The 26,822-nt window shown below is 43.4% G+C and overlaps 2 protein-coding genes across 3 annotated transcripts in view; one reads left to right on the forward strand and one right to left on the reverse strand.

Annotated features, from left to right (window-relative positions):
* The window catches only part of Morc2 (MORC family CW-type zinc finger 2), a 38,451-nt gene extending 26,115 nt beyond the window's left edge, over positions 1-12,336 (reverse strand). The window contains exons 1-5 of one of the 2 annotated variants that reach the window (XM_020179987.2): positions 12,139-12,336; positions 11,497-11,554; positions 10,871-11,171; positions 4,014-4,067; positions 1,987-2,021 (exon numbers count right to left, since the gene is read on the reverse strand). In XM_020179987.2, the coding sequence (XP_020035576.1) occupies positions 1,987-2,021; positions 4,014-4,067; positions 10,871-10,938 (157 nt within the window). In that variant the 5' untranslated portion in view covers positions 10,939-11,171; positions 11,497-11,554; positions 12,139-12,336. Of the gene's footprint in view, positions 1-1,986; positions 2,022-4,013; positions 4,068-10,870; positions 11,829-12,138 lie in introns of those variants that run through there. The other variant, XM_074060619.1, reaches the window with a different exon arrangement.
* A 281-nt stretch (positions 12,337-12,617) lies between these two features.
* Tug1 (taurine up-regulated 1) lies at positions 12,618-23,020 on the forward strand (the record flags this gene model as incomplete). Its single annotated transcript, XM_074061321.1, has 2 exons — positions 12,618-15,058; positions 16,733-23,020. A coding segment is annotated over one exon (477 nt), but the record flags the coding sequence as incomplete, so codon positions are not given.
* Between the last annotated feature and the right edge of the window lie 3,802 nt (positions 23,021-26,822).

Below are 26,822 nucleotides of genomic sequence, written 5' to 3' on the forward strand. Positions count from 1 at the left end.
TTTTTTTCTTTTGGAGACAGGGTCTTGTTATTTATTTAGCTCAGGTTAGTGGCCTGGAATTCACTATGTACCTCAGGCTGACAAATGCAGGATCCTCCTTCCCTCAGCCTCCCAAGTACTGAGATTACAGGTGTGCACCACCATGCTCAGTTTGCCCTCTTTAGGTTTAAATGCAGCCTTTAAACTGTGATTACTGTGGTGCCTTCAAACTACATCTCATGTTTGCAGAGATTTTCAAGTTCTGTATCAATCCAGTTTCAGAAGAGGAGGTAAGAAAATACTCTTTCCCTGCACTAACAGCAAGAACGTTAGCGCTTTAAGATTATTAGGGGCAATTGCTTTCCCTTGCAACTCCCCCTGTTGAATGGAGTACGGGCACTGAGAAAGAAAAGTGGAGCTCAGGACTGCACAAGGTACTCACAGTAAAGCAAGTCTTGTTCCAAAACGCCAGGGGCTCACTGCTTCTATCAGACCACCCTAATCCTAAACAGCCCTTCAGGTCTAGTTCTCTCTAGCCATCTGCAGTGTCTATTGTCACTCCAATTACAGACTACGTTCTTACAGCAAAGGGCTCAGCTCATCCTCTATACTTTTCCCAAAGCACAACAGGAGGGGCTCTGAGCACTGAACAAGTATGCACTGGGTCTTTTTCATTTAAATTGAAATCCAACTGTTCTGCATTCTGAGCATCAAGAACCAAATTTCTTGCTGAAATTCATCCACTGAGGGTAGTAGGAGGGGGAGCAGAGATGAAATTTTCTTTAAAATTTGTTCCTTTGCCACCCTTTATGTAGAGGCCCATTTTCCTGTGCTTTGCCATCTGGGCAATGGTTACAACAGCCACTGTGTCTTTCCGAAGTGACTCCTACCACTCCTAAGAGCATATTCAAGATGTGGCCTGGAAAGACACCTCCTTCAACCCAAGAATTGAGTCACCTTCAAACGTTCTTCTGCAGTACCCTTTTTCCTGTTACTTTTCTCTGAAACTAGAAGGAGCTCCATAGCGAGACCCTGACTCCAAAAGAAAGAAAAACAAAAAGAGCCTACTTCCACCACTTTTTCTAACCTTTTCTAAAGAGGGCTTTCAGAATTTAAGCAAGCTGACACACAGGTGTTCTGAGTATTCTCTTTGCTCTGAAGCACGTTAGATATAAGAAGGTCACAGGACCTGGAGTTCTTCATGATTATATAACATTAAGGTTCTGAGAATCTGACTGTGTGTTTATTTCCAATTATCGGGTGGGCCTGTGAGGATAGCTGTACGTCCCCACATAAACACACAGACTTCAGAAAGGAGACAATGTCATTCAGAATATGACCTCAAACCTTCCACAAAGAGCCAGAAAAGCACTGTACTAGCCACACTGGATTTAAGGGTGTCTTCTATCTCTAAAGTCCTAGTGTTCAAATGACCAAAAAAGGGGCTGGTCCAAACACCGTACAGGAGAAACCAAACTGTTTTTAAAAACTAAAATAAGAGGCCATGCTAAGAAAGAGAGGATCTTATCAGAGAACAGCAGGGCCAATCAAATAGCAAAACAGCAGAGGCTGTCATAGTTTCCAAGTCCACATTGGGCAGCCCTCCTTCCTACTCTGCCCGAGACCAACCTGCAAACCCAGAGCTAACCCAGCTGCTGGCTGTTTTCTGCAACTGGCGTCAGCAAACTTACATGCTGGGACTCACCAAGCACAGCAAGTGAAAATCTACAAGGAGAGCTCTCCTTCAGCCAGAAGACCAGGACTACTCTAGTCCATCACCCCACAAATCTCCTGGTGCCTGTGCACGAAGACTTGAAACCTGTTGGTTTCTAAAGCAACATTCTCGATTTCTATGCCATCCTTACCTGAGCTGCCCTGTTTCTACCTAAAACCTGAAGAAATCATGCTGTCTCCCCGGGCTCCAGAAATCAGGTGGTGCCCACCGTTTCTTACACTTGAGTTAAGAGCAGCTGGACATTAGAAAAAAAGGCCTAAAGCCTGACTTACCAGCATAAATATCTATTCTGGTAGCATCAGCATCTCTGAAAAAGTAAAGGAAAAAGAAAGACAGGATTCAAATGGGAATATGAAATATCAACAGCAAAACAGAATTTTGGCTGGAATGCATACTGTTTTTGAATCTTTCAGAAAGCCATAAAAAACTCTACATACGTTAAAGCTTTACTTTCATGCTTGGCCACACCGTATTTCTTAAGACATCTGCGAAATACTTCAGGAGCCCCAAATTATTTAAGATAATCACATGACACAAAAGAGGTCCAGGATCCTTTTTTTTTGGTGGGGGGGAGGGGGAAGAGGCAGTACTGGGGTTTGAACTTAGGGCCTCACACTTGCTAGTCAGGTGCTCTACCACTTGAGCCCCAGCCCAAGCCCCTGGATACACTTTTTTAATGCCAAGTTCAAGGTGCAAACACCTGGAGGATAAGAACACTTCGCTTCATGTACTAATAAATGTTTCTCTCTCTTACCTGACTACAATCATAAACAGACATTCCTTCTCACCGTGATTTGAAGAAAAACTACAATCCACAAGACCTGTGAAAAATTGTGCCTCACAGTATACAAATGCTGCAGAGAGCAAACTGATTCCTGAGTCCATAATCTTATCCTCCATCAACATGAAAGTAAGTCACAGAATCCAGTTAAGACTCCGGCCATTGGCTGAAATCATAGATTCAGTCACTAATGAAGACTTCTATAAAGACCTGAAAGTCATTTTGTAATCCAATTACGCCAACTGCAGACAAGGAAACTGAGGCACAGTTTTGTTGGGTTTTTTTGTTGGTGGTTGGTTGGTTTGGTTTTTTGAGACAGACTCTTTTTATATAGCCCAGGCTGGCCTGGAACTCACAATCCTTCTGCCTCAGCCTCCTAAATGCAGGAGTTACAGGCATGGTTACGATGCCTGGCTTCATACATACAGAAAATCCACTCAAATCCACATAGCTCAAGGGCTGGGGATGTAGCTTTGTGGCAGAGTGCATGGTTAGCAAGTCCAAGGCCCTGGGTTCCATCCCAGCACCAAAAAACAAAACCAAACTAACAAAAACCCACACAGCTCTATACATACCTATTCTCAAAGACAAAAAAACCTTTTTTTAACATGAGATTGGCAGAACATGTATGGGTAGGAAAACATACTCCCAATTCCTCAAAGGATATTAAAAAAAAAAAGCCGCCTACCACAGCAGCACACATGGTGAGGTCCTGTCTAATTAAAAACAGTACTGATGTATATGGGTAACTATACAAACACTAAGAATTAGAAGAACGCTCACTCTAATTCAAGATCTGCTTTGAATTATTTCCACTATCAACTCTTTTCCTTCATTAGTCATCAACACTGACCAAAGAAGAACTGAAAAGTCTGAATTTTGCATTTGCATTCAAGAATAAGACTGAGACATTATTTTCATATTTCGATCGGGACTTTTGTCCATGAATGATCCCAAAGTTCTACTTAGTCTTCCACAGTACTATCTGTGCTTCCACCACTAAGAACTCAGTGGAAGACAGCGCAGGTGCAATTTCTTCCAAGAGTAGCTCCAACGGTGGAGGACAATTTGATCAATGGGAGCCCCCTTACAATAAAACACCTATATTAGAAAGATACAAGCACTGGCCTAGTTCTAAAGACAGTTGGTGGTGTACTGTCCTGGCATGAATTAACCTGTCCTAGTAATCTGACTTCTAGGATTCGACCTTAATTGCCTGCTCTTCACGATTACACAGGGAAGGTGGTTTGAGAGGTGGTAAGTTGAAAATGGAAGGGTGAATCAGTGCACTGTTAAACTGTGTTTGGACTGGCGGCATGGCTCAAGAGGCAAAGCACCTGCTTTGCAAATGTAAAGCCATGAGATCAAACCCAAGTCCCACCAAAAAAAAAAAAAGAAAAAGTGTTGCTTATGGGCCTCGTAGGAGTTGCAGCTGCTACAGAAATTTCTTCCTCTCAAGTCTTCAAAGCAAAAAGGTTACGATGACCCGAAAGTTTCCACTCCAAGCAGATGACGTACCTTGCGTTATCAACAAGTTCAGCAAGAGCTCCAAATAAGAATTCATGAGTGGTTCTGAAAAGACAGATGCTGAGAGTCAGAAGAGAACATGAATTCAGCAATAACGCCTAGTCAGTCAAGTTGGAAAACATTTAAAAGTTCTTAGAATAGCTCTGAAATCTCCATTTGCATTACTCATTTACACTGATGAAACTGAAACTGCTCGCTACTCAACTGCAACTTATAAAGCACCCAGCCTTTCCAGAACTTAAACCCCTCACATGCTAACCAAGTCTGCTACCTGTGGGAAATGTTTGCTCTTCCTGTTTCCAACTGGGAAACCCACCGTAAAGCACTAACAATCCTCACGTGTGCTAACTGGAAAAGCGTGATTCTGCCTAGAAAAAATGCCTGTCTTTTATCTTTCAGTGCCTTAAACAGCTGTCAGCTTCTGCAAAACTCACAGGAAGAACTGTAAGCACAGCTCTTCTGCAGAAATACCGGATTTCTGAATAATATGGTCACTGGGTATCTTCCCAGAGGAGATGACCACTGGCTCCCCTCAACAGTGTTAGACTTACCAGGATCCCTAGGAGACTACAACCAGTTCTTGTCCTTCTAGAAGGAACTGCTCAAGGTCTTTTTCTTTAATATTAATAAAGTTTGTTTTAGTCAAAATTTGAAAAAATCAAGGTTATTGTTTCCCTCTCTCTCTCTCTTGCAAAAGGAGTTTTACTTTTAAGATGCATGAGAGCATTTGGGTTTCCTTTTTTCACTGGTAGATCACCAGACATTGGTAAAAGGCCAAGTCATCCAGCGAGCATATTCAATTTACACTCTCGTTAATTTGTGCCATTTCCCAGAAGAGTCTCCATTAAATCAAAAAGTAGGATACGTCCACAAAGAACTATCTAGAAAACAGGATGACTTTCAACTAGAGAAAACAGAAAATCACTGACTCACACAACGTATTATATCATCAATTTTTCATGAACACTCAAATTACTATTCCTGTTTTGGCAGCATACATTTCAGCCAAAGGAAAAATTCCTAAAACTTTAGAATGAATATTTAAACATTAAATAACCAGCAGCTAAGATCTCCGATCACTTACAATGTGTTAAACAAACTAGAAAACATTTTTTTATCAAATAAATACTATCCAGGGAACACTGGTTTTTCAAGAACTCTTCCAATTTTTCCAAGTGCAAATTTTGAATTAAGTTCTTGCAATTTTAGGAAGAACTTTTCCCCCCAGAAGAACAGTGAGTATGTTTGTTGCCAATCCGAAGGGAGGACCAATAAATGTCACAAAGACAGAAATCTTATCACCAATTCACATACAAGTAGAACAAATTCTTGCGAAAATCCAGAAGAATCCACATGGAAGAACCTAACTTCTAAAAGGAAATCTGCCGGAAACAGTCATATCTTTAATTATTATAAATATTTAGGTCTCAGCTGGGCATGGTGGTACATGGCTGTAACCTGGCACCTAGAGGCTGAGGCAGGAGGAGGATCAAGAATTCAGGCCAGCCTGAGCTACACAGAAAAGACCCTATCTTAAAAATTTTGTCTAGAATTATCACTTTAAATTCTTCAAATAATGAACTGGTTCAACAAAAAAGTATTCTATATACTCCACTAAAGAAACAGGAAGAAGACGGGCACAGCGGGGCACATGGTAAATTCCAGCACTCAGGAGGCTGAAGCAGGAGGATCCTGAATTCTAGGTCAGCCTGTGCTACATATTGAGGCCTCATCTCAAAAAAAAAAAAAAAAAAAGTGGTATTTGTCCTCAAGCTTCCAGGCCTAATAAGTAACTTCAGTTATTTGCGAGGCTGAGATTGGGAAGACAGAGGTTTTAGGCCAGCCCCGACAAATGGTTCTTGAGACCCCATCTCCAAACTAACCTGAGCAAAACGGACTGGAGGTGTGGCTCAAGCAGTAGAGCTCCTGTTTTGCGTAAGTGAAGCCCTGAGTTCAAATCCCAGTCCCACACACACACACAAAAAATGGTGACTCTGTATTTTAACGTAAGTCACAGTATCTCAGAAAGACAGCTCTTGGAGAAAACTAAACAACAGCACAACCATACTAAGAATAAGATCCTAAGTTATATTCGAATGCATTATCTTTGGAATAAATTGAGTTAAAAAAATGAAGCCCTGCCGGCAGAGTGGCTGAAGTGGTACAGCACCCACCTCGAAAGCATGAGGCCCTGAGTTCAAACCCCACTGAAGTTTCTGCCCTTTTGTAATGAGACGGGTGAACAGGAATTATCAGGAAAATTCATTCTGGCACCATTTGCCATTAGGACAAGAAAACGGAAGATAAAAATAGCAACTGTATCTCAGCACTACAGATTTCTGATTGCTTCACATGAGTCATTTGGAATCCAATAAGCTGATCTCAAAATCGCAAACACAAAGCACCTCTAGTTAAACTTCACTGTTCTCTTCACAAAGTTAGAAATGTGCCTTGCACATGTAGGACCTAAGAAAAGAGTTCTAAAGGCTTAAAAAAAAATTGCAGTCTTTGATGTTCCACACAGTATCAATGCTGTTCCACACATATAGGGTTCAGATAAGCTAAGAGATAACCTTTAAAATGTAGGCAAGGATTATTTTTCTGATGGCAGTTGTGTATCATGAAAGGGGCCTTTGGTTGCAACTCCTGATAACGCTCATGAACCCTAGACTCCAACTCATTCATGATGGGTTTTCCAGATGCTAAAATCACAGTCACAAATATTTCTTAAAAATATGAAACACAGCATACCAACTGACTAAGCTCCCTTTTGCCAAGTATTTCGAGAGGTATACTCGTTACTAGATAACATTTGAGATAGTTATAGAAAAAAATTTTCTTTGCAGATCTAAAGATCCTTTGCCTGTGATTTAAGAATGCTCAACCATCTGGAGAGAGTTTTTTTTTTTTTTTTTAAATGAAGTCTGCTTTCAAATGATTGTGGCTTTTAGCACTTGTGCCACGGTAAAAATAGGTTTGGAGCTCAGCATTTCCAATGACAAATTTGTGTGTAAATTACTTGCTGTGTGAGGAAAATGGTCTATGTTGACAGTCATCCTGAATTTAAACCAATAGACTATCCTCAAGTCCATGCAGTGATATTTTTTGCTGAGTTCTTGGGTATGTTGACAATATGGTTAATTGCCTTACTTAGCAGAAAATACAGGTGAGAAATTCTGCACGAACTATTTTACATTCAAATGGCTTTAATATATTTCCGGAGTGTGGACCTACATTTCAACAGGTTTACAAGTCATAAGAAACAGAAGTCTCTGAGTTGACAGGTTCCTCTACATTCTCTTCCTATATGGATAAAATCATCCAGAAATATGTTATAGCCAGAATAAAAAATTATTAAATGTGCCAAGAGAAAGGCATAAAAATTAGCCATCTTGAGGGGGACAAGAAAGAGATAAGACAACAACAATAAAAAAGAGGTAGGAGGTAGTTACTATGATCAAAATACATCATATGCCTGTATGGAAATGTCACGATACAACTCCCTAAAAGTACAATATATGCTAACTAAAAAGTTCACTTAAAAAAGCAGCCATCTTATACCTAAAATGCTTATACCTTAGGTATAAGATCTTATACCTAAGCATCCTGCTCTATTACGCCACACAGAGGTGTGGCAAGGTGAGTGACTCAGATATACATCTTAGGCCAAAGGAACATAATGACCACCACATCAGGAACAGAACCCACCACCAAAGAATAAAACAACAGCATAAAACTCCTTTTACGTAAAAACCCTAGCTGCATAATCACATAAAAGCAATGGCCAGTAATGAAAGAAATTATACCATAATCACATAAAAGCAATGGCCAGTAATGAAAGAAATTATACTTTCAGGTATAATTCAGGTTATCATGAGAACCTCCTAGGCCAGTTTTCAGGCTTAATCCTGGTGTAACCAAGTAACTATCAACAGTTACTACAGGACATAACACACACACAAAAATCCTCAAGTTGTTTACTGTCTCCAAAGATGCTTCTGAATTTACTAAGAATGTATCTGCCTGATGACTGACAACAAACAGCTAAGATGCCACCACAGACGCTTTGGGCTTACATAAATTAGTAACCAATGTTTCCTGTGCACCATGTGTGAGCCAAGAATTTTATGTCATTTGACATAATCTTCACAAACAATCAGATTAGCTTCACCTTACAGATGAGGAAACTAAGGCTCAGAGGCTGATTTGCCCAAGGGTACAGACAGGAAGCAGTCAAGTCTAGGGCTGGCTCGCTCCCAAGCCCAGTCTTTGCACTCAACCACAATCCTTTCCACCCTTCTGGTCTGGGCTTTGATTCAAGTCTGCTAAACGGAGGTAAACATTTCTTTCATAATTCACAATATGGCAAACTATAGGTATCAGACATTCTAGAATGGTCTTGTATTTTTAAGATTTTAACAGAACAAAGGAGAATATACTGTGTGACCAAACTTTCTTCTCTGAAGGTGACTTGTCAACCACATTACAGAGTAAGTTCATCTATCATTACAAGTAACATTACAAGTCACATCACGTGAGAATTTAAAAATTTTAGTGATCTCTTAAGATTGAACTTCCAATCAAGTCACAACGAAATCTCTTGAAATAAGGTACAGACAAAAAAACCTGGAGGCCAGGCATGGTGGTATATACTGTAATCCCAGCACTCAAGGGGCTGAGGCAGGGGGATAATGAGCTTGAGGCCAGCCTGGGCTACATATTGACACCTGCCTCAAACAAAACAAAACTTTTAACTTGGTGTTCTGCAGTTCCTATTTTCTTCTGGTGGGACTAGTCACATACAAGAGCAGAACAACTTCAAAGGTCAAAGTTGGGATCCAGATAAGAAATTCCAGAGCTTCCAAAATATATTCCAGCCTTCCTATGTTCAAGCAAGCTGGAAATTCCAGTTCAACATAGGTAAGTAAAATTCACAGAAAATTCTTCAACATCACCTTGAGCAAGTAATGTTTGCTTCTTTGCCTTGGCACTGCCCACCTACTGTTAGTAAGCTATGCAATAACAAAAGAAAAAAGAAAGCAAAGAGAAATATCCCATAATCCTCAAACTAGAAACTCACTGGGATAAACTAAAACTGCTATCGTTTCAAGTGGGGAGAAAATCCTCTGAGGCCCTTAAAGATAAAACTGGCTAGAGTCAGCACTGCTTAATGTTTAAAAGCACTAAACACAGCAGCCAAATAAATCTTATTGGGTACTTTTAATCTTCCACTCAAAAGCTGTGTAACCATTAGCACGTTAACTGAATTGCCTTGTGCCTCAGTTTCCTCAAATGAAAAACAGGAACAATCCTTAACTCACAGGCTTGTTTTTAAAGAAAACAAACAAAAAACCCTAGTAACATTTTGAAATAGTGATTGGCACAAAGTAGTTAAATGTTGGTATTATTTATTATTGCATGAAATCTTTGGAGGCTGGAACAAGAACCCAGATTCTGAAAGCCAGTTCATGATCTTCCAAGATTTTCATGACCTCTCCAATTCCAAATTTGCTGGTGTTCCAAAATTCAAAACTGACAGAGCCACTCACGGAACACAATAGTCCACAAACACCTAAGTGGCCTTCAGGTGAAGGTGGTCTTCTTAATATGGAAGTTCAAACATTAAGAAAAAAAAAAGACACCCAAGGTTTTGTCCAAGGTTGAATTAGCACCTATGATCAGATACCTCATCTAAGTAGGTTCCAGATTTGCCTCCTGGAAGTGTAAGAATTCACTAGGCTACCTCCATGGTACTTTCATCTAGCCCAAGAAAAAGCTTCCTAAACAAAGCAAAATAAAACCACTCTCAGCATTTGGCAAATTACTTCACTACTCAGGAAAAAATTTATTTCCTTGATCAGAGAAAAAAGAGCAAAAAAATTACATACATTGTGGCATCACAAACAACATACTATCTTTTCCATAAAAGACTAAAGATTACTGTCCAATCGTTGGGCAGGGGAAGTCTCTACTCTCAACTCTGAAAGCTTTTCAGACCATTCATTCAGCAGTTCATCTCCTCTCCTGATACTACACTGGTACTATACTGGAAGAATACTTACCTTGTCTCACAAATTACAGGTGAGTTGAAGGATTAACCCTAAAACATGTCAGACCAAATTGGAATGATGGTGATCTCTTCATGAACTCAAGAACCATGAACACAGCGTTCTGCGATTTCACACATTTTGGGGGAAAATTACCTGTAAATACAGGGCTGAAACAAGTGCCCTTTCCTGCTTAGCATATACTAACTACTGGATTAGAGGGAAGACCAATGTCCTACAAGATAAAGCCAACTGCTTGCTGAAAAAACAAAAATTGTCTTCTCAAGAGATCATTTAAATGTCTTCTTTTTTTCTTTGCTTGCTGTTTGAGAGGGAAACCCAACTGTCTAGACTACTGTGCCTAAAGAGAAACAGGTGATGTTAAAAATGGTGCAAATTTTGGGGATCCAAAGAGCAGTGTATGTCGGTTTCCTATGAGACCCTTGAATGAAACAACACAATATCCTGACTCCAAATAACTAAAGCTTGCATTCAGAAAGTTTTTGATCCAGTAACTGAAAATCAGATTCTTCTGGATTAGCAACAAATATTTCACTGGTCTTAGAACTTTGATCCAGTAACTGAAAATCAGATTCTTCGGGATTAGCAACAAATATTTCACAGATCTTAGAAGTTCTTCATCAGAGAGCCTCAACACATCCAAGTGATAATGAAAATGTTACCACTCCAGTGAGACATCCCAAGGAGGGAACAAGCCCAATTTCCTGCGGAAAGGATTTCCATATTACCATCAAGGAATGAGCTATGAGTGACCTCAGTGGCAACTATTAGGATACTTACGAATTTGTGTGCAGATATTCAAAAGTGAGCTGAGCTCGATTCAGACTGCTGTAATTTGAGAAAGCCATGACTGCAAGGAGGTCTCCAGTCTTGCACCCACTAGCTTGACAAGTCTATGAGATTGAGCAGATCTTCCTCCAAGACGCTCTGCAGTTAGGGCGACGTCAGTGGGCTCTTCAATGACCGTTAGAAACAAGTCACCTTAGTGAGTGACCCAAATTACAATCAAGAGAGACTGAGAACAGCAAGCGATCTCCTCGATGGATTTTCCTCTCTTCTCAATATTTAGGTATGGAATATTCTGGAAAGGACAACGTCAAGGTAAAAACCCTGCAGCCCTGGAGGATTTGGGAGGTCAATTTCTGAAGTTCAATTAGCCCAATCCGAGTCCAAAATGGATGGTTCTGGAATTATCAGTCGTCGAGTTGACGGTTGATTACTGCTTCATCTTCTCGGTCTTCGAGCTTCCCCCCGCCCCACCCCACCCCACCCCCGATTTTGTTTTTTGGTTGTTTTTTTGGTTTTGGGTTTTTTTTTAATTTTTTTCTTTTGATTTTTGTGGCCCTAAATTTTCCTCGATTAGGAAAACCCCAGAAATTTAACCCCCTTTGGTTATAAAACGGAACCTTCACTCATGTCTTCGCCACCAGCGACGATGTCACGATCCTTAAACAAAACCCGGGACTGGAGGGGAGAGAGAGAGACCACGATGTGGACGGAGCGCATATGGCGCCGGCTTCACCACGTCCCAACCGAACAGCGCCGATGAGATGGTGGCTTGGGGGTTCGGGGGAGAGGAAGGGGTTTTCCCCCCCCCTCTCCTTTTTTCAAAACCCGACCCAGCCCAGCTTGCGCTTTCTTTCACCCCAATCTCCACTGGGTGGTGTGGGTCAAATGACCTCACAACGGACCCAAAGAGCCGCCTCTCAACGAGGCCGCCCTTCCCCCACCCCGCCCCGCCCCCCGCCGGGTGGGCCGCGCCCCTCCCCCACGGCCTGAGGCCCCGTCCTCGGTCCCGCGGCCGCCGCCTCCTCCCGGTAGAGGAGTTAAGTCCCAGTTTTCTCAACGCCCCGATCGAAGGCAGTGGCGAGGGTGCCACCCGATCGGGCGTTGCCCAGAGCTCGCAGCTGCCTTTGTCCCTCCCCGCGGAATTGGAACCCAACAACCGCAGCGCGCTCTTGGAACCATGTGCTGCCGCCACCCGCGCCGCCGCCGCCGCCGCCGCCGCCGCCGCCGCCGCTGCCGCCCGCGCACTGCGCTGGATTTACCAAAAGCAACAACAACAAAAAAATAAAAATGCCCGGACGATACGAAATTTAAAAATTTCTCAGTCTCTGTCGCCGCTGACGCTCGCTTCAGCCACCTGAAGGCACTGCTTTTGTCTCCGCTAAGCAACACACAGTCGCGGCCACCTCGCTCACTCCCCGACGCCCCAAGCCCCCGAGGCCTCCGCGGTGTATTCCGCCAATCACAGAAGCTCCAGCTTCTCCCGCCCCCCGCCCTGGTATCCTGCCTCCTGATTGGCTAACAGCGTAGAGCCACGTGACCGGATCTTGGTTGGCCGGTCCCCGCCCCTCCTCCGTCACGTGACCCCACGCGCGCCTCTCTTCCTGCTTTCTTGACCCTCTCCGCCATTTAAAGAAACAGTACCGGGGGCGGGCCGAGCCGACGCAGCCGGGACGGTAGCTGCAGCGCGGACCGGAGGAGCCATCTTGTCTTCGTCGCCGGGGAGTCAGGCCCCTAACTCGAAGAAGCCCTGGCGCGCCCTCCCCCCCTCCCCGGTCTGGTAGGGCGAAGGAGCGGGCGTGCGGTCGATCGAGCGATCGGTTGGCGGCTCTTTCTCCTGCTCTGGCATCCAGCTCTTGGGGCGCAGGCCCGGCCGCCGCGGCGCGCGCCCGGTGGCCGTTGGCGCTCGCGCCGCGTCTTTCTTCTCGTCCGCAGAACTCGGGCGGCGGCCTATGCTTTTGCGATTCGACGAGGAGTCGTCCGGGTGGTCGGCGGCGGCGGCGGCGGCGGGCAACTGCTCCGCCCCGCTCCCGGGGAGGCGGCGGCGGCGGCGGCGGGATTTGGCGCGGCGGGGGAGGCGGGGGTGTCCGGGGCCGGCCTGGAGGCCTGGCGCCACCCTTCAGGGCCGGCAAGGACCCAGCTGGGGGGACAGGAAGGGGCTGGAGGATGGTTGGTGGTGGGCTTCCTACTTTGCCTTTTCCTCCTTATGCCACCATAGTGGGGGGCGGGAGGTCTGGCGGCAGCTCCGGGGTGGGTATGCGAACCCCGGAGTCGGAAGAGCTGGGTTTGCTTCCGGGCCTAGTAGCCACCAGCTGGCTGAGTGACCTGGGGCAAGTCGCTCTGTAATTGTGTCTGCGCCTCAGTTTCCTCCTCTGCCTATCAAACGTGTGCGGGGGGATTGGGGGTGGGGGGAGGCGCTTTGTAAACTGCAAAGCGTCGGTGTGAAGGATGAGAGGGTGACTATTGTTTGTGATGGGGTTTTTTTTATTGTTGTTATGTTTCTGGAGTTAAGAAAATTTAGCGATTGCCCCCATTCCCTGCCTTTTCAAACTTGGGAACCTTGGATTGCTCCTTGGATGGAGACCCATCATCTCATTTGTATTGCAGAAATGGGTGGAATCGTTGGGGCTTTTTAAGGGAACGATGGTCCAGCGCTGGCAAATTTGCAAAAAGCGAACTGTGACCCGGCAGAATTCACCATCCCTTTATGCCAATCAGGAGGAAACTGAGGCCTAGATTTCATTTGGGACCCTTCACAACCAATTTGAAGCCCCTTCCCCCCCCCACACACACACACGTTTGAGTTCCCTGGGATATGTGAGCTGTTTCTGTGCGTAATGGACGTGGGGTAACATCACTCCTCTGCTCGGCTTCTGAGTCCTTTCCTTTCACCACCGGGTGCCTGAGGGGCGGCTGATGCGTAGGGTACAGTGGCACCCCACATAAAGCAGCTGTAGTGTTTTTGCAGTGTCGAGAAGCGTGTTTTAATCTTTGGCCCAGCAATCTTTTGTTACTGCTGCTTTTGCCGCTCTTTTTCTCTCATTGACTATGGTTGCCATCTGTCACTTGCTCCTACTTTGTGTCCCTAGTTTGTGTGGCTGGTAGTGAACAAGGCTTATTTTTTTAATGGTGCATGTGGATTTTTAGCAAGCAGGCTCGCTGGAACAGACTGAACCAGGCATGGAATTCTTGAAGATCTTTGGGTTTTGTTTGGTTTTGTTTTGTTTTCCTGTATTAATTGGAAGTTCATGTTCTCTGAAAAGTTTTGTTAGAACTGGTGAACTTCAAAATCTGTAGATTTGGAAATGCTTCAAAGCTTCCCTTTTTCCTGGCCTGCCTTGTATCCTAGTTGCTTGTGAGTGTGATACTGAGATGGCAACATGTTTTTTTTTTTTTTTGTCTTCCTCACTTGTCACCTGCTTTTATCAAAAGTCCAGGCCATTATCCAGCAAACACTATAAAAATGTTTGAACAGTTGGATTTCAAACATTTTCATTTTGTGGAGTGGTGCTTACCAATTTGGTAGAGCTCTAAGCGAGAAAATACAAACACATTTAAGTGTTTTTTGTCGGATTATATGTTAGCCAGTTCTGCCATTTCATTGAAATGTCTGGAAAAAAAATCAATTGACTATTCCTTTTACCTGAAGGACAGAGACAAATAATTTCACTTCCAGAGAAATGACTGTTTTGGAGCAACATATTGGTGGTTAGCTCTTTTGTAATTAAATCTGGACGTACCTCAAAAGAATCTTAAGACTGTAGTGATAAAGAGGCTTTCCTCTGGAGAAAGGAGGAAAAAAAAAAAACCAACTGGAACTCAAGAGCTTGATATTCTGTGACAAAACAGGAGATGTCCAGGATTGGAGGTTGAAAAGGTTTTGCAACAGTGTCCTGCAATCATTGGAGCAGATAGCTTTCAGTGTAGCCACAGCCATGGACTCCAGAGTCCCAGATTCTCAAGAACTGGACGTGTGACCCTGAAGAGCTTGGCAGGGATTTTTCTTTTCTTTTCTTTTCTTTTCTTTTTTTTTTGAATTCTGGAACTGTTGACCTTGCTGTGAGAAGAGAGGCAACACTAAGCATGCCCTGCCACCAGCTCTGTTACTGGGAAGCAGAAGACCTGAGTTTCTGTGCAGCCCCTCAGTGCAAACTGACAACACCCCATCCACAGTGAATTACGGTACTTGGACTTTTGCAAATTGCTTCATTCACCATTTCTGCACTTCTGTTCATACTCTCTCCTCTGCCCTGGAAATGCCCTTCTCTGGTTTATAACCTGTCACAACTATCCCACAGTATCCAATTCAGATGCTCTCTTGCCTGTGAGTCTCATTGCAACTTTAGCCAGAATATTTTCTTTATCATGATACATTATACATCTCTTATCTGTCATTGTATGAAGAATCCTGTAGGGATGTGCACCCATGTGTTTCCTCTGTAGAATTCAAGGACCTTGGCCTTGTGTGTCTGTGCCACACATTCCGTCATTTCTGATGAAGAAGCGTTTGTTAGAAAGGAAAGGTTTAGAGCACAAGCTATCACAGAATCAGCACTTCGTGCATACCTATTCACTATAAGGACTAAAATTACTTTTGATTAAAAGAAGTCACTAGCCGGGCACTTGGGGCTCACACCTGTAATCCTAGCTACTTGGGAGGCTGAAATTGGAAAGACAGCAGATTGAGGCCAGCCCAGACAAATAGTTTGAGAGCCCCTCATCTCTGAACTAACCAGAGCAAAATGGACTAGAGGTGTGGCTCAAGCAGTTCAGTGCCTGTTTTGCAAGAGGAAAGTCCTGAGTTCAAACCCCAGTCCCACCAAAAAGAAGTCACTAGATGTGGGCCACGTTTATTTCGTGTTTTACTTTTCTTGGTGGAGGAAGAAAAGCTTTATTATCAAGCTGGTGCTCACCTTCCAACAACCATCTCATCCCTTGCTCAAAGGGAGAGTCTTCTGTATAATTTTTTCAAAGGCTGATATGTGGGTCTCAGGCAGGTGGGCACGTTGGCTGTCCAGCGTTCCAAAGAATGACCTCTTGTGGAATGTGGGCTGTGTACATCTTAACCTCATTCATCGACCGTGGGAGGTACAGTCCAGTGGATGGAAGGTTCAGTCCAACATGGTGGGGAGGGCATGGCAGAGCAGAGCAGATCCTGTCATGGCAGTCAGGAAGCAGAGAGAAAGCACTGCTTTCTTCTAAATTTAAAGGATCTGGATCCAAGTGTAGTGGTGCTCATGGGTAATCCCAGCAGGCTACTCAGAAGGCTGCGGCAGGCTACATAGTGAAACCTTGGCTCAAGAGAAAATCTAAGACCCAAAGAGCTCTCAGACTTAAAGAGGAACTGATACGTTGAACGGGGAGTTAAACCCAGAAGGGTACAAGGGTCACAGCCTCTTCCTGCAGACAGTCTTGGTGAGGGACAAGTTCATAAGACAGTTTGAGGCTGCCATTAGGAAAGGTGGAAGGGCAGTCTTTCATTTGACTTCTTGTTGGAATGTAAACTTGACATCTCAGTTCTTTTCGTACCACCTGTGAAGCCACTCCTCCCCACCAACTAATACCTGACAGATACAAACAAATGACTGCTCCAAGACGGGAGCTTTTAGCAAAGGTCCTGTTTGCTGCATCCCTGAGACAGCTCCGAAAACTGTCTGCTAGAGAATGCTTTCTGTCCTTGTCAGCCAGGCTTTTCTGTTTTTCTTTTTTGCCCCCCCCAACTCCCCCCAACACATGTTATCATCTGTCATCCTCTAAGCCAGGCCTGTGAGGAGTTCACACACCCCGCTGTTAGACTCCTGTGTTTACAACACCATGCATTGGTTATCTTCCCTGTTTTGTCCCCACCCTTTCTAGTTTTATACTTCCTGATTGCTGAATGTTCACCTGGACCTTCTGACGACCTGCCATCTGCTGTTCCATCAGACCGGGTACCTGGATTCTTGTCCATGGTGATTGTGCCACGTTACTACTGAAGAAGACACCGTTTCAGCGGACCACTGTGACCCAGGAGGCATTCAGCCATTACCTTCACCTCCTCTCCTGTCCTGTCCTACCCAGATTCAGCACAGCTGTTTATAATGAAGAGTCCTCAAGCCAAATAGCCGAAGCTGTTGTATCACAACGAAGGCCCAGTTCGCTCCATAGTGTGTGTTTCATTTCTTTAGTTAAAGCCTCAGAGACACAGTACCTTGAACCAGGGCTTTTAGTTGTCAGCACTGTCTGAAGAAGGGCAACATCTCTTTGAGAACAGCATTGGACCATGCCCCCATCTCACATGGTTGAAGTACATGAACTGACTAGGATCCTAAGAAGGTCACTGGGTCCTGCTCTTTTTCTACTTCAGATCTGTAGCAGCCTACTGAATGACAAGGCAGATACTCCAACTCACTGGGATCAAAACCAAGGCACAGTGAACTCATAGCTTCTCCTTTTCGATTACTCAGGAACCAGAACTTTTCACACAAATGTAAGAAATTCTACTAAGGAATCCCTTTACCTAACAGCATCTCAGCTCCAGTCAGATTCCAGAAAAGGCCTCTTGATGCATCAAGATAGAACCTATATGGTAATTGCCCTCTGTTTATCCCGCACTCTCATGCATACTTATCTCAATTTGCAACCCGGTCACTTACCCCTTTCTGAAATGAGGGAACAGAAATTTAAGAGTCCTAGCAACTGTCCAAGGTGACGTGGTTCCAAAGAGGTAGAGGTGAAGCCTTCTGACTCCAGTCCTGCGTTCCCCTCAGCATGAAGTTAACTTTCACTTTGCTCAGTGTTAAAATGGTGGAGACTGGGAACTCTAGAAGTTTCCAGCTCCCTGATCTGCCCACCAGACAGGATGTTGAAAGTGTAATCAGGTGCCTGCTGCACCTGGACCATAAACTGCATGGCAGCACCCCTAAGGCATCAAAGCAAACCGACTCCATGATGGTAGTGTGTCCAGTCACCAAGGGTATCTGAAACAAAGCTACTTTTAGATGTTTTGTCCAATTTCATGGTCTTCCCACAAATAGCCTAAACCCTGTTCATATTTTTTTGTTTTTATTAATGCACCCGGACACAATGAGCCATCCAGTTTTTGCTTGTGTGTATATGTGATAAAAGAGTTTCTGTTACCCAATAAGATGGTGAAATAATATTTGTCCCTTTCCCCAACCCACAATACAGTGTTTGTTTAGAGGACCTCAGAAGAGATCAGGCTTCATTTAGATGTTCAGTCCATTGTGTCCTACAAACACAGATGGCTTTTTTTTTTTTTTAAGCATTCCTTTTAATGGAATGGGAAAGTGCTTTAGGGCAGTGGAACCAGTACTTCCTGACTCCCAACAGATTGCCATGGAGACCCCATAATAAATACAGAGTCATAGAAAAACCCCCTTTCTCATACCGTGTCATTACCTGCTTTAATTAGCATGGCTAACTGAGTAGTACATGTTGGTCATTGCCTTTACTTTTTGTCAAAGAGACTTGTAGAGGGTATGTGGGATTCTACTGGAGGTTACTGGGGAGAAGTTAATTTTGTCCCCAAATTAGGTGACTTCCATGACATTTAGCAGTATACTTCTCTCTAGAATGTACTGTAAACTGTTTAAGGACATTGGATCTCAGGTGGGTGAGGAGGTTGGAAAGGAAAGAGGAGGAAAATGAGGGGCGGGGAGAGGTAAGGAGATTTTTTTCTTAGAATTTGAGTTATGATCCATTGAGATCTTACTGCTTAAGAAAAGTGGTCCAGCCATGGATTTCTTGAAGTAAAACAAAGAAATGGGTGCAGAAACCTCACTGCTATTGCAACTTAAAGCCGGTAGTTTTGTTCTCTGGGAGTCATTTGTAAGCCCAACTTCAGGCAATCCAAATTTATACCAGGGCTGAACTTTCATCCCATCAACCTGTAACATGGCGACATTAGGGGAAGAATGAGTAGGAAAACACCTTGTCTTGCCAAAGACTTTGCTCACCCACTTTCTGGTTTCTGTGACCTATTTTTTGTATTTCAGCGTTTTCTGAACAACTTATTCTTAGATCATTGGTTTTCCAAAGGCTTTGTGACCATGAAGCCCTTTGAGTGAATACAGAAGCCCAGAGTACAAGCAAGCTGCTCTGGCTGAAGTAGTGAAGCAGGAGTGGGGGTCTGCAGCCATCTTTACCACCATGGTGACACCTAGAGAGACTTCCCTGCAACATGTACAACTCTCCAGAACTCAGTTTGAAAACCACTGCCCTAGCCAGCACATTTGACCTGAATGGTACCCTGATCTTTTATGTACCTCCACTCAATGTAGTGCTTATTCAGTTGATTCTGAACTGTTTAAGAGTACTCGTGTGCAAACCAGAAAAGTACAAGAAGATGTACACCCCTTTGCCCCCAGACAATGGTCATACGGGCTGCAGGTGGTGTCAAATGAACCTTTATTAATAACCTTCCACTCCAGAGGGACTTAGGGAGATTTCTGGAATTGGATATAGCCACAGAGCAAGTCAGACGTGCCCTACCCTGACAGTCCCCATCAAGTAATACTCAAACTCAGATGTACTAGTGGTACTTGATACGTGATTTTGACATCTTGGATCCTCGAATATGCAAATTGACTGCAAGCTGGTAGTGAAGCCTGCGGTTCACTGAGACCATCTTAGACCAACTTGTACATTTGACCTCTCATCATTGGCCGTGGTACTCTACTTCCTGTACAAAGGACAACTATTAATTAGGACAGCAGGATCCAAATACTGGCAGCAGTTACTAACACAACTCCCTGCCTGGTTGTCGTTCATCTTAAGATAGAAATCGCTGTATGAAACAGTTGTAGTTAACACTGCTTCTTGGTTTTCATTTAGTTTACTGTTTCCGGGATCAATGAGCTAATAGCCTTTTTTAAAAAATGCAAAAAGAATTCCTCCATTACTGGCATATCTGCCTGTTCTCCAGAAATACTGTGACTGATTTCTACACATGACACCTAATCCTGAAGACACAATTTGAAAATCCTTTCTTAACAGGTGTGATTTTAAGATATAGCCATTTTTTTCTTCTAACCTGTAAAAGAGATTCTTTTAAGATGAGTTCTTTGCTGTCTGGTACCATAACCTCTATGTAGTAGGGATGGTTGGACGTGGGACCTTTGGCCAAGCCATGGTCGCTTACTTGCTGGGCACCTCAAACAGCATGTTCTCTACCTTTTTGCTAAAAAAGGTAGACTGACTTGGGAATAAAAAATTTTTTCAAATTTGCAAAGATGGCAGCTAAGGATTTTCTCGGTAGACTCAAGAGCTCCTGTCCTTGTGGATATTTTCCTGGAATCGTAGCTGTCTCGATACTGTTGTTCTACACTGAGTTAGGATGGCTGGCTTCACTCCATGCTTACAGAATTCTGTTAGGTATTAAGACAACTTACTTCTGGAGGAAGGACTCTGTGGCTCAACTCCCAGACCACACTGTAGTAAACAAGGTTTTTGTCCTGAGAAAATCTCATTCCTTTACAGTCAATTTCAGGGCCAGCTATCCTCAGTTACTCTAATGAACACACTGGTTAGTGTTGGAAATGGTTTATATGTCCTTCTCTTACCATCTAAACTAATCATGATTGCTTGATCGTCAAGGAAAGATAGGGCTGGCTGCTCTAGACTGCTCACCCTCGGCGGATTAAAATCTGGATGACCATTCTTCTTGGGTATACGACTGTTGCTTGTAAAGAAGAGGTTATTTACAAGCTCATTTTTCTACTGCCTTGAGATTGTCAGCTCTTTTTTTCCCCTCTGCTTTTTCTATACTTCCAGGAAAGTGCTGTTCTACACTGCCAATCACTCCCTCTGATCCTGTCCTGCTTGGTGGTCAGAACAAGGGCTCTCAAAGCAGAAGGGTCATGTGCTCAAGATCCTAATGTGTACTGTGCACAAGAGTTGGATAAACAAAACAGCCTAAAACTTTAGGCAAAAAGCCTTACACCTAGGGGCTTGCCTACTGTCTCCATGTCTCAGATCTCATCCAAACCTTCCAGCAGTGCCACCCAACCAATCTGAGGCCTTGACAAAATTGTAAGATGATTCTCAGAGATGGGCTGAGTTACAGAAGATGAAGACCTGATTACCAAAGAAAGTAGAGCCAACTTTGACAAAACCGGCTCTACCGACCCTGTTGCTTCCAGATGTAGCATAAACTCCTAACTAGAATGTCAACTCTGGATTGGGCCTTTTGAGCTTACAGTTCTTGGGCAGATGAGCAGGAAAGTGAAAACTGCTGTACTCCAGTGGCCCTTTAAGATCAGAAAATTAAACTCAGAGTAAGCCCTGTTAATTCTGGAGCGCCCAGGACGAAAACTACTTTTACAGAGCTTCATAGAAAGATGCCTGTTCTTCCAGATCATCTCTTGACTATTGATGTTGCTGGCCCTGTTGAAGTTAATTGCTTGTCTTTTCACCTGTGCCAGCTCTTGTCTTTTTTGATAAGTTACTGCAGTGAGACTGGGTCCAGAAGACTACAGCCATCTTGTGCCCAGGAATTCCACCCAAGGAGTTCTGAATAGAAGCAGCCTACACCTCCCCCTGGCAGAACTTAACACTTGTAGCAGGAAGGACCTAGCTGCACTCTCCCTTGACCAGCAGCTTTTTTTTTTTTTTTAAAGTAGAGAGTAAGCTTCCATGCTTGGTCATTTTCAGCACCATGGATTTGTACCTAGGAGTACAGCAGATGGAAAGTAAAGTCCCTTTCTGTAGTAACTCAGAAAGGAATCGGATTGACCAGTACTCAGAGAAAAGGACTAGTTCAACTTGGCAAAAGGCTTACAGAACACAAGAAGTTGTCCACTGACCTTAGTTTACCACTGACTCAAATGGCCTCAGTCATTTATGAGTGGGAAGCTGGTTGTCCTGTGTTGCATCACCAAGATGGTGGAGCTCTCAGACTCTGTTGACTTTGCTGGTATTGAAACACTATGGTAGTAGCAGAGTGTGCTATCTGACGTGCTTACTCTATTCAGATGGACTGTAGGCTGCCTGAGGGATCCTGAGGGATAAGGAGCCACTTATCCCTCATACTCTGAGAAGAATTTCCAAGGAAGAGACTCCCAGCTGTTACCACCCATCTTCCTGAGCACAGATTGGGCTTCTTTGGTGTCTGGTCTGATCCTGGGCACGAGTTGGTTTTTCTCGCCCAGCGTCCATTCCATCTCATTGTAACAACTCCCATCATGTTCCTTGGAGCCACCTCTTCCTATTTTCAGTCCATGTGGCTTGGACAGTCTCATTGAAGCCTGGGCTTCGTCGTGATCATGTTCCGATGTTATCAGAAAAGTCCATCCCCTTGATTGTAACAGTTGCTTTAGGAATTGTTTTATGACTCATCGTGGTCCCTTGACACTCAACTGCAGGGGTCTTACTGGATCGTGGAGGAGATATTCTCTTCACTGAGCTGCTGTAGCTTCGTCGGATGAAAAGCTCAGACTAATATGTTGAATGAGCCAGTCCGAAAATGAAGCCAGTGCAGAAGAAAATGGAGCCAAAAGATGGGAGAGACATGTCCTGGTGATGGCGTTTCAACCCCTGGATCCAACCACGCCTGAAGCTAGTATATCCCCCGGACTTTTCAGTTACGTGAGCCAATAAATACCCTTTCTTGCTGAAGTTACTTTGAGTTGGGTTTCTATTACTTGAAACTGAGTCCTAAGTAATACAGTATCTCCCAACATCAAAACTTGACCAGTCCAAGTATTTATTAAACAAGAAGTCCTGGCCACACTGACATTTATTTTCCAAAGTCAAAAACTAAATAAGAACTGAAAGCCTATTAAAGATACTACCGAAGCAGAAATGTTCATAGAAAATTCGGTAAAGGATTAGCTGAATAAGCTACGGTTCAGCCACGTAAGAAAAATCTACATATCTGTTTGAATAAGGTACATTTGTCGTAAATGGACATGAAAAAAATGACCATGGTTTAGTAAGTGAAAGAAATTACTGGTAGAAAAGTGTATAGTATGAATCCATCTCAATGTGTGCCTACGTTTGTAAATGCATAGAAAAGTCTGCTAATGGCTTTCTTGGAACAGTGGAGATGACATGGAACTCAGCTTGATCCATTTCTGTATGAATATTTTACACTACCACATACACTTAAACTTTTATTTAAAAATAAAGAATTTTGAAAGTAAATTTAATGCTTACTGTTTGACCTCAGCAAGTTACTTAACTCTGAGCCTTTTGTCATCTGATTAAAGATACTCATCTTTATTTTAATGAGCACATCCATCTGTTCCTCAAGGTGACAGCTTGCTGACTTTGGACACTCAAAGCTCAGTAACTGCTTTCAGATGTCCTTCGCTGCCTAGCATCTGTGTCCATCAGACGTCATTCCCGTTCTCAAGTGTCCACGATAGAGAGAGGGAAATGGTCACTTTTCTGTGCTTGAATCCTGTGACGACTCTGGTGTCTTGCACTGGAAGTCAGTGGTGAGCTTTTCATTGCTAAGTGCGTTGCACATGCATCTTACCTGAATTTTGAGCGTGCAGGCAACTGCCACCAGCATCTCAAAACACTCTCCCCTTAGGACTACACTTTCTGTTGGTTCCTGCTCCACTGCAGATTCTGCCCTGGCCTCCAACACTTTAAATATTGTAAAATGGGCATCCAAGTCACTTCCCTTTCCTTAAATGATAACTTCACTCTCCTTCTGAAAGCTGCTTCCCATTCTGGGGGGATAGTGAACTATAGGTCCCAGTCCTCTGCCCTATACTCACTGGCTAGCTAAGGATTGAGCAATCCAAGCTTGGCCTATCAAAATTGCTCCTCCACCAGGCCTTTGGGTCTTAACGAGATGTGACACAAAGTGACAGGAGTTGAGTCCTTCTGATGGTAGTTTCCAAAAGAGGCCGTGCAAGTATTGATGCAGGTGGACCCCCCCAACGAACTGTGATTCCTCTTCTCAAGGCTTAATTAGCCAGGTTTCCTTTCATTGTACCCTATCATATATCCTTATACTAAGGTCCCTTTTGTCAGCCAAAATGGGAGTTGTATTGCTTGTAACTAAACAACTTGAATAATTACAAAAATTGATAGTTAAATGGTAGGCTTCAGAATCTCAGGAAAATGCGGAAGGTTAGGAATTGATTGCTGAACTGATAATCATAGGCAGCAATAACTCCCTGTGTCTGACCAGTTTGTTGTGGCAAAACAACCAGTAACAGTACCCCTCCCCTTATCATTTGGATTCATGTGCCTTTTGAAGGCAAAATCTAGATAACCAGAAGCTGGGCATAGTGGCTCACACCTGTAATCTCAGCTACTTGGGAGGAGGACAGTGGGAGGATTGCAGTTGGAAGCAAACCAGGACAAAAGAAAAAAGACCCCATTCTCAATGAAGTTGAGTATGGTGGAGCACATCTGTAAGCCAAAAGTTGTGGCTGAAGTGGTAGAGCTCCTGCCTAGTGAGAGCAAGGCTCTGAGTTCAAACTCCAGTACCACCCAAAATTGTATGAATGTTTTACATTAGTTCAAAATAAGTAGATAGAAGGCCAAGACTGTTGGGCAGGGTTGGTTGCCTTGATTTCATTGGATAAGTCAAACTGAAGAGAGCAAGCTCGGACTTTAGGCAGAGATTACAACCCAGGACCTTTGTCTAGGTGGAGCAAATCACTTTGCGGGTCCCAGGTTGCTGAATTACTAAGTTGAACTTGTGGCATTACTAAGATCTCTTGTGAGCATTAAGGAATTAATCACAAAAGAGACTGACCTACAGAGTGTTGGTATCTGGGAAGATTGAGAAAATTTGGAGAACTTCCCCCACCAAAAAAAAAATACCTCAGGAATGAAAGTTTGAGTCACCCCATTAAGTCAAAAATCCTTCAGTGGAAGGATTAATATGTGTAAATATACATAATACAATTTTATGTATGGAAAGATAAATAGTGATAGTCCTGTGATCTGTTAAGTCTCTTTATTCCTTTCCTCACATCCAGCATTGACTCACTCTATCCCAAATCTGATCATCTTCAGGGATCCCCTTTCTTGGCAAATGGTGTCACCCTCCACTGTCTCGAACCAGAACGGACAGTTGCTCTTCCCTTTCACTCCAGCCATCACTAGCAGTCCCTGTATCCTCTTGGTGCTCCCTCATAAAACATCTCCACTTCCTTGCCCTTGTCCAAGGTACGTTATCTGTGCCTTTCCAGTGGTCTCCCTGCACTGATGGCCTAGTACCCTCTGTTCTTCGCAGAGCAGCCGGGGTAGTCTTTGCTACACAGATCTGATTGTGTCACTTCCTGTGGATTATTGCCATTGTTTCAGAATCAAGTCAACTTGATTCTAGTTTCCCAGGACCCAAGCCTCACGTTTCACCCCTGGAACAGCTCACTTTGTATATTGGGATTTTCTGCACATGTCACTTAAAGGTTCCCAATTTTTTATTAAGAATCGGGAAGGTTCCATTGAAGAAACAAATTGAGGACTGGAGGTGTGGCTCAAGTGGTGGAGTACTTAACCAGCAAGAGCCAGGACCTGAGTTCAACTCCCAGTACCCCAAAAAAAAAAAAAACTAATTCTGATGAGCCTTGTAAATCAGCTATTACTGTGAATCTTAAAAACATTTTATTCCATATCTGTTAATGAGAAGTTTTCTTATGAGTTAAATCAGATTTGTGTAACTTAATTTAGAGAGCTACAGTTAACTTGCCTAGAGACTAAACCAATTCCTTCCTCACCATGTTTAAAAAAAAAAGCAGTAGCACTACAGACCTAAATGTTAAAATAATATACAGAAGAATATTTAGCTGACAAATCTTAGGGGGGGAACCTAGAAGCCATAAAGGAAATTAAAGACGTTCGTCTGTGTAAAACAAATCTATAAAAGGAAGATATTTCCAACAAAAGTAACAGGCACTGGCTTATCCCTAATACACAGTGAGCTCCTACCAGTGAATTGCGGTAACACAGTCAGGTGTCACCTAATGACAGGTTTGCATCCCGAGAAAAGTGATGTTACGTAATTTTGTTGTATGAACGTCATAGAGTGTACTTAAATTAAGACACCCCTGATGTAACTAGGCTGAATATTTTACAGAACCCCAACGTTGTTCTTTTTGATGGAAACACCGTGTGGCACATGCCTGTAATCACTAACCATTTATTTAGTGCTTGCTCCGTGCTGGGGATTGTTTTAGGTACTTTATAAAGTATCTCATTTAACCCTCACAATTTACCCCTTGCGAAAGGATATACTATCCCTGTGTTTACAACTAAAGAAAGAGGCTCAGAGAAATGAAGTAACTTGCCCGTGTCACACAGTGGGTGATAGAGCTGTGACTTAATGCCTGACTCAAACGTCTGGATTTGAGTCAATGTGCTCTGCATTTCTACACTCATGAAAGAGGGCAAAGTCGCCAGAGATGTAAATCACAGCCGACAGCAAGGTTCTTTCTGTCACCTATCAAAAATTAAAAATTTATAACAGCAATCACCTACAGTTCTAACAAAAATGAAAACTTTTATATACATTGTTGGTGGGAATGTAGATTGTTTTAATCTTTTTTAGAAGATAACTTGACAATATTTGTTAAAATTTGGAATACTTTTTGACCCAGCAGTATTACTTTGAAGATTACTTAAAAGAGCTGAAAATACCACGATGTAAGACTATAGTATAGGAAACATGGCCTAAGGTGCAGAAAAGTTGAAACGATTTGAAAGTCCATCAAAGGGCAGTGGTGCCGTCAGTCGTAGAACAGCTGTGTATACTCTGGAGTAGTATGCAGCCATTAAAACAGATGAGTCGGCTGTCTTAATGTATGATAGATATGTCCATGATGTATTTCTTAAGCAAAAAGTTAAGGGTACATGGCTGACATCTTTCGTCCCAGCTACACAGAAGGCAGAGATGGGAAGCGCCACAGTTTGAGGGTAGCCCAGGCAAAAAGCAAGGTGTCATCTCAACCAACAAGCCAGGCGTGGTGATGCCTGTCTC

This window comes from Castor canadensis, chromosome 18, assembly GCF_047511655.1.
Source record: "Castor canadensis chromosome 18, mCasCan1.hap1v2, whole genome shotgun sequence".
NCBI classification, from domain to species: Eukaryota; Metazoa; Chordata; class Mammalia; order Rodentia; family Castoridae; genus Castor; species Castor canadensis.